Below are 15,449 nucleotides of genomic sequence, written 5' to 3'. Positions count from 1 at the left end.
GGGAAGTACTCGTAGGAGTAGCTCCATGAGTTGCAGGTCCTTCCTCCTCTGCCCCTTCAGTACACCTGACAATATAGCAGCAAAGCAAAATATGAGAGTATTGGAAAAAAGCATAAGGCAGACAAAGACAAGAAATAGCGACTTACAAGCTAACAGCGCCCGCATCGGCGAAGGGGTCAAAGGCGCCCTCATCTTCCTCCAGAGAAGATTCTTCGGCAGGTTTGGATGCGCCGAAATCTTTGATATCGTCTCTCTTCCTCTTTTCCGCGCCCATCAGGAGAAGTGGCAAGAGGAGGAGAGATCGAATGAGCAGAATAAGAGGGTTGCCCTGACTCTGACTCCTTTTCGGAGGAACCCGCAGATTTTTGTGAACCTGCGCCTTCACTCTCACGAAGAGATTCCTGTGAATCGTCGGTGACAATTACCCGACCATCCCCCTCTCCACCTTCAGGAAGAGGGGGAAGAGAAGATAGAATTTGGTGCCGCTACAGAATGCAAAACAAGAAAAAAAAAGAGTATACAAGGATAACGAAGTAGCAGTCGAAAAAATAGTTAAGCAACTCGAAGAAAGGCTATTTACTTCGGGAAGAGCGTGGCTACCGCTGAAGGGCACCACGCGACAGGAAGAAGGAACTTCGTTATTTTTGCTCAACGAAGTAAAACGGCGGACAAGTCTTTCCAAGTCCTTTAGTGGAAGCTCGGCAGAGACTCTATCAGAATCTTCGGGACCTGAATACATCCACATGGGATTTCTTCGGGCCTGAAGGGGCTGAACGCGGATGCATAGAATATATGCAATAATCTGCACACCCGATAATTTGGCTCCATTAGTGTTTTGGAGCTCATGGATGCGGCTGATCAGGGCTTCTGTGGCCGCCTTTTCTTCGGAAGTTGCTTCAGCATCCCAAGATCTGCGCCTTTGGATTTCCTCGTCAGTGTCGAAGGGCGCAATGCCATATTCTTGGCCGACAGAAGATTGATCCTCTATATAGAGCCATTTTTTGCGCCAGCCTTGGACAGAGTCGGCGAATTTGACATCAAAGTAGTCGACATCCGGGCGAACGTAGATAACAACGCCACCTACATTGTAGGCGACGTTTTTCAAGTTGTTGCGCCGGAGGTAGAAGATACATTTCCAGAGGCCCCAGTGAGAGTGGGTGCCAAGGAAACACTCGCAGAGAGTGATCAAGATAGAAATGTGCAGAATCTATTTGGGGGTCAGCTGGTGCAGCTGAATCTCGTAGATGAAAAGTAAACCGCGAAGAAATTCATGGAGGGGGACAGAAAGGCTACGGAAGAGGAAATCAACGAATGTTACCCGGAAATTGATGGGAGGACGCGGAGTGCTCTCATCACCTGGAAAGCGCACAAATTCTTTGTCGAACAGGCCCAGCTTCTTCAGCATATCTTCTAGTCCTAGGAAGTTATATTCGAGCGCTCCCTCCCGGAGATCTTGGCCTGCTCCATGGGTTCGCTGGCGTCAGGGGCGCGAGATGTGCAGTGCTTGGTGCGAGTCATGCAGGAAGTAGCAATAGGAAGTAGTAGCAGCAAAAACAGCAACTGCGCGAGGAGCTCAGAGGGACGGCAATGGCGGAGAGAGAGAGAAGGAGCAGATGTGCGGCGCGGCGAAGGGGATGAATGAGGACGATGCGGTGAGTTTATAGAGAGAAGCTAACCTGCCGCGACGTTGGATGCAAAGAGGAAGCGTTTCTAGCCTTACGCGTGTCCAAAAGGGTAAAACGGTCTCGTCAGCCCAAAATTACTGGACGGAGTTACTACGCGCATGCCGGAAATTACGGGGGACGTGTGTCCCCCACTTGCGCGATGTGTCGACGGTGCAGAAGTTTGGACCCACAGTCCAGTGAGGTGACAGGAGCCGTGGCTTTCCAAGGATGGAATCGTGGTTATCATCAGCAATGACGTCATTCAAGCAAAGCTTCGAGTGGTTCTATTAAAGATAGTGACAATAAAATTTCGAGTGCTCTAATAGAGAAACTTCGGGAGCCTATGATCAAATGCAAGCATCTGTTCATATGCTCGGGGGCTACTCTTATCAGAAGTATTGTTCACACTTTTGATAAGAGAACAAATTGAAAGACAAAAATATAGAGTTGGTCAAAGTAGCAAAAGCTGAGCCTACAGCCAAGTGCAAATACTTGCCTGTAGCTTCGGGGGCTACTCCCATCGGGAGCGCTAATAGCGCACCCGATGAAATAAAGAAAGAAAGGGAGCGGCAAGTTGGATTTACAAATATAGAGTGGATGGACAATAGTAGTTGAGCCTACACCCAAGTGCAAGCACTTGGTTGTAGCCTCGGGGGCTACTCCCATCGGGAGCGCTGGTCGTGCACCCGATGAAATATGAGAAGGAGAAGAAACAAGAGGATGAAAAGAAAAATATAATGCGACAAATTATCGTCGTACATCTTCGAGTTACATAAAACTCGTCATGTATTCCCATCGGGAGATCAAGATATTATCATTATACAATTCGAAGAAATTAGCAATTCCAGCAGCCGACAAAGGCACTCGGCAATATATTCACAGAGCGCGTCCGCTGCGGTAAAATTATGGATGCGGTAATATTTTATGAAGGTAAGACCCAAGATCCGTCCTGTGTGGCGTGGTATCGCACCCGAATGCGTTCTACTACTTTATCCGTGTCAATAGACGCGAAGAAAAATCCTAGCGGACGCGTTAGGTACTTGATAAAATATGACTGGAATTCGGCTCATGATAAGACCTTAAGCGGCGCATGTAGAATTATGGCAGTATCCCGGGGTCGAGTCCAGGGACTTGGCCTTGAAGTAGCTTTTTGTGGGTTTGCCACGAGAGCAGTTAACTGGTACCTGATCTGTCAGATGAACCAGCCCCATCTACCATTATCCTTGCACAAAATATAAATATTTTAGGAAAACTGTTATGGTAATCCGAAGAATGTATGTATTGACTTTACGGCGGAGATTTTACTCTACTCTACGATTCAAGCAAAATCTCGGGGGCTACTGACATAGGCATCCTGAACGGGCCTACCGAATAAAGTACCCGAGGATGGCTGAAGGCCCACGACCCGAAGTTCAAGAAGCCTGGAAGCCCAATAAGCATCGATATGGAAAGTAGAGATAGACTAGGAATAAAGAGTCTTGTAATAATACGGGAAGGACTCGTATAGCCTCCCGGACTTTGTAACTTGTACGATACGAAAGCCTCGGCTCCACCTCCTATATAAAGGGGAGCCGAGGGAGAAAGAAGGGATCAAATCCATTCTCAACATAACCCTAGTTTTTCATAGTCGAGCACCTTTTTCGGCTGAACCTTCGAGATCTACTTGCCCTCTACTTTCTACGAAAACCCAAGTCTACAATCTGTAGGCATTGACAAGTTAAACCCTTGTCACCCATCATAAGGTCATCGAGTCGAGTGCATAGCTCTTTAGGTTACTCATTTGCCTTCATGAGAAACAAATCCATCTTGCTTTTAAACATTGCAAGATTGGTTGTCCTGATACTTTAAGTACCTTGATGCAAGTGCTTAGAGCATCTCCACCGGCGCCCCCCAAATAGTCATCGGTAGGGTCGTCGACACTGCTGTATGGGGGAGCCGGCAGCGCATCCTCTATTTGGGGACACTGTTTCCACACCGGCGCCTCCCATACAGCGGCCCCCAATTTTTTTTCTTTTTACAATATTTTGAAACAACATATCAATCACATTTTCTTCATACTATATTCAATAATTCATACAATCACACAAATAGTACTTAAATTATTCATACAACCAAACAAATAGTACTTAAATTATTCATACAATAAAATAAATGGAAATTAAATTATTCATACATTCAAACAAATAGAAATAAAAATCATGCATTGTTGACGGCTCCTCTCCTCGCCCACAAATGCGCAGCTAGATTCGCCTGAAGTTGTGCATGGACACCTGCATCTCGAATTTCATTGTGCATATGAAGAAAAGCGGCAAATTCTTGAGGTACATGATCTACCTCAGCAAGTGGTCCTTGATAATTAAATGGTTCATCATCCTGCACATGTTCGTCGCGCTCGCTCTCAATGATCATGTTGAGCATGATCACATAAGCGTTCATCACCTCCCACATCTGAGACTCAGACCAAGTGAGAGTAGGGTACCTGACAACGGTTAAACGCTGCTGAAGAACCCCAAAAGCACGCTCAACATCCTTGCGTGCTGCTTCCTGGCATGTTGCAAAATAAGCGTCCATCTCGTTTGCTGGAGACGGAATTGTCTTCACAAATGTAGCATATGTGGGGTAGATACCATCAGCTATATAGTACCCCTTGTTATATGCGTGGCCGTTTACCTCAAAGTTTACGGAAGGAGCTTGTCCCTCGGCTAGCCTGGCAAACACCGGAGAGCGCTGCAACACGTTGATATCATTGTTCGTTCCTGACATGCCAAAAAATGCATGCCAAATCCATAGGTCATGGTCTATCACCGCCTCAAGAATGACACTGTGCTCACCAGTATGTCCCTTGTAGATCCCCTGCCAAGCAAAAGTGCAATTCTTCCAGCCTAATGCATACAGTCAATGCTTCCGAGCATCCCAGGAACCCTCTTGTTGCATTTTTTGCAGGATCCGAGTTGTATCATCTGCCCTCGGTACTCTCAAATAGTCTTTAGCAAACACCGCTATGACGGCTCGGCAAAACTTGTAGAGAGTCTCTATACATGTCGACTCCGCCATCCGTAGGTAGTCATTGGCTGTATCTGGAGGAGCTCCGTATGCAAGACAGCGCATTGCAACAGTGCACTTCTGAATTGAGGTGAAGCCCCACAAACCTGTGCAATCTTGCTTGGCCATGAAGTAGTCGTCGTACTCCCTGACGGTGTAGACAATCTTCAAGAACAGCTCCTTGTTCATCCTAAACCAGCGCCGAAATTCCTTCGGCGAATGAGTCGCGCCGTCATTGAAGTAGTTGGCGTCAAGCAGCATTGCGTCGTCTTGACGATGCCGGTTGATGTTCCTCTCTTGCCTGGCTTTGAGCCGCCGCGCCGAGGCACGACAAAAGAAGGCTGGCGAACGCGCAACATGCTCGTCAGAATCAGCTGATGATGTTGCCGCCGGACAACCTCATCGTTCTGCTCCTGTGTGAACAATTGCACCATCATCTCGTCGTCGCTGTCCATCACGGCAATCGGACGAACACCTTTTGGGCAGGGCGGTTGTGCGTGGTGGTGGTGAGCTCTGTTCCGGGAGAAACAGCGGCCGCCGATCGAGGGGGTGGCGGCCGTGTCGATGGGCGGCGGTGTCTATTGCAAGCAGGGGCGCGGCAGCGACATCGACGATCTAGAGGGGTGGGAGTCGGCTCAGGCGTGGATAGGAGGTGGGGAAAGCGGTGCGTTTGGCTGCCAGACGGAGCCCACACTCGTTTTCTGACGTGTCGCGAGGCACCGGCGCGCTCGATTCGCGCCCTACGCAAAGGAGCCGGCACGGGGATGCCGACGATTCTATTGGGCTCGAAAACTAGCGGGCGTCTTTTGGGACGCACTGGTGTGAGCCCAAAAACCAAGCCGGCCTCCAAAGCGCTATCGGGACCGCTATGGAGCGCGTCGGTGGAGATGCTCTTAGTGGCTTAATGAATCCCAAACGCCTTAGACTCACTCGAGACTCGAGAGAAGCGTGGCCGAGAGAGGGACTTCGGTAGGATGGTGAGTGCTTCGAAGTGGAATTGCCAGTTTGCATTTTGGCAGAAAGTATTGAACTATCGGTTCATTTTCAAATCGTGATTTGCCCAAACTTCTTTTTTGAAAGACAAATGGAATATTCATTCTGAAAAGAAGGATCGTCACCTTAGAACCGTTTACACGATACTTTAGCACCACGCCACCACCTGAGTACATAGGACGCTACGTAGTCAAGCCCCAATGCTAAAAGTCCACGTTAAAAGTTGTGGCGACAGTGTTCAGCTAACTGAAGAAGCTATCAGTTTATATCTTTGGGGCGCATGTCACATGTAATGGATCAGTAAGCCAGTTGGTAATCAGAGATGTGAATTATTTTCCAAATAACTTAGTTACACAATTGCGCGAGTGAATCAAGCACTGACGAACACGCTTGCTTAAAAGGATTCACATGGTAAAGCGTGGCCGAGAGAGGGACTTCGGTAGCATTGTGATTGGCAAGTGTGTTGCTGCTGTTTTAGAATTCAGAGCACTAGTGCTCATGCTCTCCGATGACTGGAGATAAATTTGCCGAGTCTCCACTCTCCAGTCTGATGCTAACATTTCGGGGAAAGCCAAATGGATTGATGTATCGCAATGCATGAAGCCATAACTGTTATTTTCCTGTCTGAATGCTCAATCTTTGAATTTTTATGGACTGAGTGTGATAGGAAGTATTTACACAAATACCATGCGACCAATTACTTGGAAGTGGTGGATACAAATTGGACACCACGTGAATGATAGACCACGCAGACCTGGCAAAGTGGAGATTTTATTTCCCTTATCAGCTGCATGATGGATGATTGAGCGAAGCACGAGTGGCTCAAATAATACCCCTGAAGCTTTATTTGAGGAGTATACATCAGCCAGCTGAAAGCCTGAAACACGGGACAATTCTACAACGCTGTAACTTGAAAGAGAAACACTTAACAACATAGTTGAATTGTTGACTGAGTAGAACAAGTTACCAGTCAAAAAAAGGAAGATGCAATATGAGAGAAGGCTGTGTGCAACAACGAAATCCATCCTGCAAAGTTGACCGTTTTAAATTGGACCCTGCAGCCATTGTTGTACATAGCAAATTAATTGACCATGTATTCACTGTCAGCGCACAATCGAAATACTAATAAAAACTCTGCTAACTGAATGATGCCTTGGACTTGGGAGTCAAGCTAACTGAACAAAGAGACAGTTCTACAACGCTTCGGTCGGACTTTACAGGGAACTATTAATTGAATCTTTGGCGAAACAGAGCAAACTATCACTCTCAAGCATGACTATTCTATAGAGAAGTATACCTCTTCCCGTGATTCCTATAATAGCACCATTTGTGGTAATTCTAAGATCAACTCAGTTCCTCAAGCCTGCAACAAATATGGATGCACGCTTTACCCATCTGCTTCTACTAACTTTGACTCCTCTGCTTTTGCGCATCTCTGCTCATGAATTCCTCTTGCCAGGCTCCTCTCTCTCTGTAGAGGATAGCTCAGACATTCTCCATTCACCAAATGGCGCTTTCACCTGCGGCTTCAACAATATTTCCCATAATGCTTCTGTCTTCTCTATCTGGTTCACCAGCACAGCTGAAAAGACTGTTGTCTGGAGCGCCAATCACCTCCACCCCGTGTACTCCTGGGGATCCGAAGTCATGTTATATACAGATGGAAGAATGGTTGTAAAAGATTACAATGGCCAGCTCGTGTGGGGGAACACTGTGAACTCTTCATCAAATGCCGAACAAGCTCTGTTGTTGGACACAGGAAACCTCATCGTGATGGGCAAAGGTGATATCATCCTATGGCAAAGCTTTGATTCTCCTACTGATACTTTGCTACCGTATCAGAACATTACTGCTTCTACAAAGTTGGTCTCCACTAATAGGTTACTTGTTCATGGGAACTACAGCTTCCATTTTGATGATGAACATATACTTACACTGTTTCATGATCTGAAGGATATCTCTTTTATTTATTGGCCAAACCCTGATAGTAATATCTGGACAAAGCAAAGAAACTCATTTAATACCACAACAATTGGGGTCCTTGATAGTTGGGGCTATTTCCTTGGAAGTGATAATTTAACTTTTAGTGCTACTGATTGGGGTCTAGGTGTTATGAGGAGGCTAACATTGGATTATGATGGCAACCTTAGATTATACAGTTTAAATAAGCCAAATGGAAGATGGTCGGTCACATGGATGGCATTTCGTCAGACCTGTTTTGTACGTGGTGTGTGTGGTATGAATGGAATATGTGTGTATACACCTAGGCCTGCTTGTGCATGTGCCCCTGGACATGAGATCATCGACCAAAGTGACTGGACCAAAGGTTGCAGGCCAAAATTTAACCTCAGTTGTGATGAACAGGATATCAAATTTGTGAAACTACCCAGCACTGACTTCATAGGTTATGATCAAAGCAAGCATAGTTTAGTTTCCTTCCGTACTTGCAAGAAAATATGTTTGAAGGACTGCAATTGCAAAGGTTTCTTATACTGGCAAGGAGTTGGAACCTGCTATCCAAAGTCGTTCCTTGGTGGTGGTGTAACTAGCCCACAGTTATCTGGTTCTATCTATCTCAAGCTTCCTAAGACATTAAATGTCTCAAGGTCCTCTATTCCTCACTCTCATCCTTCTAGTCCTAGATATGTTCCTAAATGTAGTGCAAAGAACCAATATTTCGTTTCAGATTTTCTGGATAAACCTAATAGTAGTCAGAGGGGATCACAATATCAGTACTTATATGGATTCTTATCAGCGATATTTTGTGTGGAGATAATATTTGTGGTATTAGGATGCTGGTTTATGTTGAGAAGGGAGGGCAGGCAGTTAACAGGAGTATGGCCAGCTGAGGTTGGCTATGAAATGATAACCAACCATTTCCGCAGGTACACTTACAAGGAGTTGCAGAGAGCAACTCGAAAGTTTAAGGATCAGATTGGGAGGGGGGCATCTGGCCTTGTATACAAGGGGGTATTGAAAGATAACAGGGCAGTAGCTGTGAAAAGGTTGGCAGATATAAACCAAGGTGAAGAAGAGTTCCAACATGAATTGAGTGTGATTGGAAGGATTTACCATATGAATCTGGTGAGGGTTTGGGGATTCTGTTCTGATGGTCCACACAGGATATTGGTTTTAGAGTACGTTGAGAATGGATCATTGGATAAAAATCTATTCAGTAGCAAGGGCTCTCATATCTTACTTCAATGGAACGAAAGATTTAAGATTGCTCTAGGGGTTGCAAAAGGATTGGCCTATCTTCATCACGAGTGCTTGGAGTGGGTTATCCACTGTGACCTGAAGCCTGAGAACATACTTTTGGGTGAGAAAATGGAGCCAAAGATCACTGACTTTGGCCTTGCAAAACTTCTGAATAGAGGTGGGTCCAATAAAAGTGTATCTCGGATACATGGAACTAGAGGTTATATAGCTCCTGAGTGGGTCTCTAGCGCACCAATAACCGCAAAGGTTGATGTCTACAGCTTCGGAGTTGTTCTCTTAGAACTACTGAAGGGGGCTCGTGTTTCAGAGTGGGCATCAGATGCTGACGAGGAAGTGGAAATGGTCCTCCGAAGGGTTAATAGGATGCTTGCAGAAAATCTGATGCTGGAGGGCGGCGAACAGTTATGGATCGCTGACTTCATTGATTCCAGATTGGACAGCCAGTTCAATAATGTGCAAGCAAGAACGATGATCAAGTTGGCTGTTTCATGCATAGAAGAAGACAGTAGGAAAAGGCCCACTATGGAAAATGCTGTGCAGATGCTTCTTTCGGTTGATGAGGCAGTGTCATAATTCAGCAGTATTCTACCAGCTAAAAAAAAGAGTTATTTGATATAGTAGGCAGCATCTATGCATAGTCTTAGATCCAAAACAAGATATCTATGATGCGTATCCATGCAAATCAAGAACTGCATGAGTCATTTGTATACCAGTATGAAATTTTGTATTTGAACACACTATACCAGCTTATGTAGAGTCATAACACCAATACTTGTGCAAAACCTATGCCAGTATGTATTGTAAGAAGTTAAGATTTTGTGTGCTTGTGATTTACCATCAATGCAAGATATGTTGATGGTTTGGCTTTTCCTTTCTGAGAATGCATGTTGCTGTCTTGGTTGAACCTACTATATCGATATTCAGATTTAGTGAATCTTATGACCACCTGTTTTGCAGAGAATTCCACATTTCCACTGACACCTGTTTCGTCATATCCAGGAGGCAAGCTCAGTCGCTGAACACAACTTATGAGCCCTGTAGAAGTATAACTAACAATGCATAGTTCAGTCATGTCGCGGCAAAAGGAAGTTCAGAGTCAGAACGACTTTATCGATGGCTATATACCTTAAGATGCCAATAGCCTACTTGTCATTTCACAAAGGCAACAAGGAGTGGATCTAGATGGGTGTAAGTATTGTACCCCAAATGAAAAATAAAGTATCAATGGGTTAATATGCACATAACAGCATAAGTAATCTGCACCCAGAGCATTTTTAGCCCTGAATCTGCTGCACAGGCACAATTTAGCTGAATTCACAGTAACAGCCTAGCATGGCAATTACCTAGGTCCAGAACACTGCAAGCATGCCCAGATAAATCTCCATTCAATCAGTAAATCCTAGAAATGGAACTAGAGATGCAAATCTCTGTATCTCTATCGCAACAGAAGGTATCATCAACTCTTCTAGCAATGGAACTAGAGATGCAAACACCCTCTTTAGTTCAAACAAATGAACTGTTTTTTTTTCTTCCAAAAGTGTTGAAGGGTTGGTAGAGCTAAAGAGGGTTGGAGGGTACACTAAGGGTCACCGATTTGCATCCATAAATGAAACTAGTAGACTTGTCATGGAAGATTTCGGTGGCGATTACTTTGCAATACTCGCTGATGAATCTAGTTGATGTTTACCAAAAGGAGCAGTTGTACTCAATTTTCTATAAGGATTTCCTAAGCACGAAACGGATTCATCTTTCTTTTCAGATTTATTTGTCCACTGCTGATACAAGTTGGTGCCTGTTCATCCTCTAGCAATTAGTAAGCATTTTAGGCAAATAACTTTTAAAGAAAGTGCTATAAAAGTAACATGGGGAGTCAGTTCAAAAAAAAAAAACATGGGGAGTCCAAGTCAGTAGAGTGTGAGCACAGTGTCTCTTTATTTGTAAGTTTTGCTATCTTCTATTCATCACAGAGGGCTACACAGGAATAAATCCACGAAGTCAGGCAAAGCATGCTACCACTCACATAGCAAAAAATATTATGCAGTAAACCGATCCCAAGCTGAAGTGGACTTTGCATCAACCGATGTTATTACCCCCAAGAAGGGGATTAGCGGAACTCACTAGGAAAGGTAGGAGTGCAACACGGAGAGTGACCTATGGAGCGGAAGCGGAGCGCTGGTTCTGCGATCGGCGCCGCGGGATCTGGCAGCGACCTCGCCGGCAGGGTGCGCCGTAGGTGGGGGACACATGGAGGCGGAGGCGGAGGCGACGAGGGCAACCGGCAACGAGGCGGGGCCGCGGCGCGGCCTGCGGGAGAAATGCTCAGTAGCGCGCGCGCGACTCCTACCGTCCTACGGCTTTTCGCCCGCAGGGCTCCCCTGTGTTCCGCGGCCCACGAAGCCCACAAAGCCCACAAAGCGTGAACAACATCCATCACATGGAGATGGTACTATATACTGCTCTTCAGTCTTTTTTTTTAATCAACGGAAGGCTCCCGCTTTGAATTAACAAAGCCACCAGCTGGCTAGAAACACAATGAAAAAAGCAACAAAAAAGAAACTAAAAAGGTTATGAATACCAGCTAGAGATACAAGCACATTGTATGTGTGAGACAATAGAATTAGGGAACCGGCTCAACCCTCTAGGGGTGGCCTATCACATTATATATATATAATGGGTGTGTTACAATGGTACAATACGTACACGTATACAGAAGCTATACATGGTCTAACACCCTCCCTCAATCTTAGCCACTTCCTAAAGGATCGAGAAGGGTAAGATTGCGCCTGCAGGCCTCGAACTGTGGTAGAGGCAACGGCTTGGTGAAGATGTCTGCAAGTTGATCTTTAGAAGAGATGAACCTGATCCGTAATCGCTTCTGTGACACACGTTCCCGTACAAAGTGATAGTCAACTTCAATATGTTTCGTTCGGGCATGAAATACCGGATTTGCAGAGAGGTATGTAGCACCGATGTTATCACACCAAAGGATAGGAGGCTGCGGTTGGGATATACCCAATTCCTGAAGCAAGGACTGTACCCAAATGATCTCAGCAGTAGCATCAGCCACAGCCTTATACTCAGCTTCAGTACTGCTACGTGAAACAGTAGCTTGTTTCCGAGCACTCCAGGCGATCAAAGTAGAGCCAAAGAACATAGCATAGCCCCCCGTAGATCGCCTGTCATCCGGACTGCTAGCCCAGTCCGCATCAGAATACGCCGAGAGTACCCCATAGGGATTCGGTCGTATAGAAAGGCCATAAGACACAGTAAGTCGAACATAGCGCAATATGCGCTTGACAGCAGACCAAGGAGTGTCGCGAGGCGCCTGTAAATACTGACAAACTCTGTTGACAGCATAAGATATATCTGGGCGTGTGATCGTCAAGTACTGTAGACCACCAACAATACTCCTGTAGACTGTCGCATCCTCAGAAGACAGAAGCTCACCATCAACAGTAGTAATCTTGTCAGTGGTTGACATGGGTGTAGTAGTCGGCTTACATGTGAGCATCCCAGCCCGCTGCAGCAAGTCCAAAGAGTACTTCTTTTGTGTCATAACAAGTCCAGCACCACGAGAAGCAACCTCCACTCCAAGAAAATAGTGAAGTTGCCCAAGGTCCTTGACAGCAAAATCAGCACCAAGGGAACGAATAAGAGCATTAGCAGCAAACTGAGAGGAGCTGACCAAGATAATATCATCCACATAGACCAACAAGTACATAGTGACTGCAGTCTTCTGTAGAAGAAATAATGAGGAGTCAGCGGCAGACGGTGTAAAACCATGAGCACGAAGAGCAGTCGCAAGGCGGGCATGCCAGGCCCGAGGAGCTTGTTTCAGCCCATAGAGTGCTTTAGTAAGACGACAGAGATGATCAGGACGATCAGGATCAGAAAACCCAGGTGGTTGTCGCATATATACCTCCTCCTCCAACAAGCCATGAAGAAAGGCATTCTGCACATCAAGCTGCCGAAGAGACTAACCTCGAGTGACCGCAAGAGAGAGAAGAAGCCTGATGGTGGTAGGCTTGACCACTGGACTGAAGGTGTCTTCATAGTCAAGGCCATAACGCTGTCGAAAACCGCGAGCAACAAGACGCGCTTTATAGCGCTCAATAGTCCCATCAGAGTGCTTCTTCACCTTGAAGACCCATTTAGAATCAATGATATTAACTCGTGGTGGTGGAGGAACAAGAGTCCACGTCTCATTACGAAGAAGAGCATGATACTCCTGTTCCATAGCCTCTCGCCAATGAGGAATACTCATAGCAGCCTGGTATGTGCGGGGCTCGGAGGACGGATCTGCAATTGCGGCAGCCATACACGCAGCATGCCAAGCGACAGTACCGTTAGTGCGCTCCTTGGGGCGAAAAATGCCACTTCGGCTGCGCGTATGCGGGCGCAGCACAGGAGCTGTCGATGTCGAAGGAGCAGCCGAGGAGGGGCTGGAGGACGTCGACGAAGAGGGCCCAGCCGACGAGGGGCTGGGCGATGGCGACGACAGTGACCCAGTCGTCGAGGGACTGGGCGATGCACTGCGCGTCGGAGAAGCCGAGCCAGGATCTGCCAAAGGCGTCACGAGCGGTGAACTGCCCGGCGAAGGAGGCAGTCCAGGAGAGGCGGGCGACGAGGAGGAGGCAGGCGTGGGGCTCGGCGGGGCAGGCCAGGTCCGGGGCGAGGCCGGCCCAGTGCGAGAAGGCGAGGCAGCCCGCGGCGTGGCGGGCGGGTCGGGCGAGCGTGCATGGGCGCTCGGACCGAGGCCATGCAGGGGCGCAGCACGATCGACGTGCGCGTCGGATGGCAGCGGCGACGAAGGTTCTGGGACCTCCAGAATTTCCAAACGAGCTCCACGTCCAGTGCCTGCACCATGGTTAGGTAATAGTACAGGAGAGTATGCAACATCATCAAATTGGTCAGAGGCAATGGAAGATGAATGCAAGGAGGGAGACTCATCGGTGGAGACAGGGAGTTTGGCAAAGGGAAACACACGCTCATCAAACACGACATCCCGAGATATGTAGACACGATTAGTAGGAACATGAAGACATTTGTAACCTTTATGAAGGGAACTATAGCCAAGAAAGACACACTTTTTGGACCTAAATTCCAGCTTGCGTTTATTATATGGGCGCAGATGCGGCCAGCAAGCACAGCCAAACACTTTAAAGAAAGTATAGTCAGGCTGTTCATTCAAGAGAAGTTCAATAGGAGTTTTCATGTTAAGAACACGTGTGGGAGTACGGTTAATGAGAAAGCATGCAGTGGTGAAAGCATCACTCCAAAACCGAAAGGGAACCGATGCATGGGCCAAAAGAGTAAGACCAGTTTTCAACAATATGACGATGCTTACGTTCTACAGAGCCATTCTGCTGATGTGTATGTGGACATGCTAAACGATGAGCAATCCCAAGCGACTGGAAGAAGGAGTTGAGGTTGCGATACTCACCACCCCAATCCGACTGAACATGAACAATTTTATGCTTGAGAAGGCGTTCAACATGTTTTTGAAACTGAACAAAAATATCAAACACATCAGATTTGCGCTTGATAAGATAAAGCCAAGTAAAACGACTGTAAGCATCAACGAAACTGATATAATAATTATGACCACTAACAGAGGTTTGGGCAGGGCCCCATACATCTGAAAACACAAGCTCTAGAGGATGTTTGACCTCCCTAATAGACTCCGAAAAAGGAAGTTGATGACTCTTCCCCTGCTGACAAGCATCACACACTGCTACATCTTTATTACTAGGTGCTGTAGGAAGCTCATGACGACGCAAAACATGGCGAACAATCGGAGTGGCAGGATGACCAAGACGAGCATGCCACTGTGACGGCGAGACGCGAACTCCACTGAAAACGCGAGAGACGCCAGGATGCTCCAGACGATAGAGGCCCTGGCATAGACGCCCACTAAGAAGCACGTCCCTCGTGTCCCGATCCTTAATAAAAAAGATCAAATGGGTGAAATTCACATAACACATTATTGTCAACAGTGAGTCTAGGAACTGAAAGAAGATTGCGCGTCACAGATGGTACTCTAAGAACATTGCGAAGCTGAAGACTCCTATTTGCATGGCTAGTGAGAAGGGATGCTTGACCAATATGGGAGATGTGCATACCTGCTCCGTTGGCGGTGTGGACTTTGTCAGACCCGTGGTAGGGCTCGGTGGTGTGGAGCTTCCCCATCTCGCTCGTCAAGTGCTCCGTTGCCCCAGAATCCATGTACCAATGCGGATCAACGGAATAGGACTGAGTGTGCCCCTGAGACTTCGAAGGCGGGGCGGGGCGATCAGCCATGGCAGCTTGACGCGCATTGTTGCGCGTATCTGATACGTCTCCGACGTATCGATAATTTCTTATGTTCCATGCCACATTATTGATGATATCTACATGTTTTATGCACACTTTATGTCATATTCGTGCATTTTGTGGAACTAACCTATTAACAAGATGCCAAAGTGCCAGTTGCTGTTTTCTGCTGTTTTTGGTTTCAGAAATCCTAGTAAGGAAATATTCTCGGAATTGGAC

At 46.7% G+C, this 15,449-nt stretch overlaps 1 protein-coding gene and 1 long non-coding RNA gene across 3 annotated transcripts; one reads left to right on the top strand and one right to left on the bottom strand.

Moving 5' to 3' along the window:
* Positions 1-6,279: 6,279 nt before the first annotated feature.
* Positions 6,280-11,257, bottom strand: LOC127313508 (uncharacterized). Of its 2 annotated transcripts, none has more exons than XR_007859033.1 (3): positions 11,037-11,257; positions 6,667-6,754; positions 6,280-6,576 (listed from the first exon to the last, which is right to left on the bottom strand). It is a non-coding gene; the product is annotated as an uncharacterized lncRNA (long non-coding RNA). The 2 variants fall into 2 exon arrangements; XR_007859032.1 differs by having other exon boundaries at positions 11,070-11,257.
* Positions 6,979-9,788, top strand: LOC127313507 (putative receptor protein kinase ZmPK1). The gene has a single exon (XM_051344001.1). It carries the CDS (start codon positions 7,074-7,076, stop codon positions 9,489-9,491), a length of 2,418 nt encoding a protein of 805 aa, XP_051199961.1. The 5' UTR covers positions 6,979-7,073; the 3' UTR covers positions 9,492-9,788.
* Positions 11,258-15,449: the final 4,192 nt, after the last annotated feature.

This window comes from Lolium perenne, chromosome 7 (assembly GCF_019359855.2).
Source record: "Lolium perenne isolate Kyuss_39 chromosome 7, Kyuss_2.0, whole genome shotgun sequence".
Classification (NCBI taxonomy): Eukaryota; Viridiplantae; Streptophyta; class Magnoliopsida; order Poales; family Poaceae; genus Lolium; species Lolium perenne.
The sequence above is the reverse complement of the archived record's forward strand: the minus strand, read 5'-3'. Positions and strand labels throughout refer to the sequence as shown.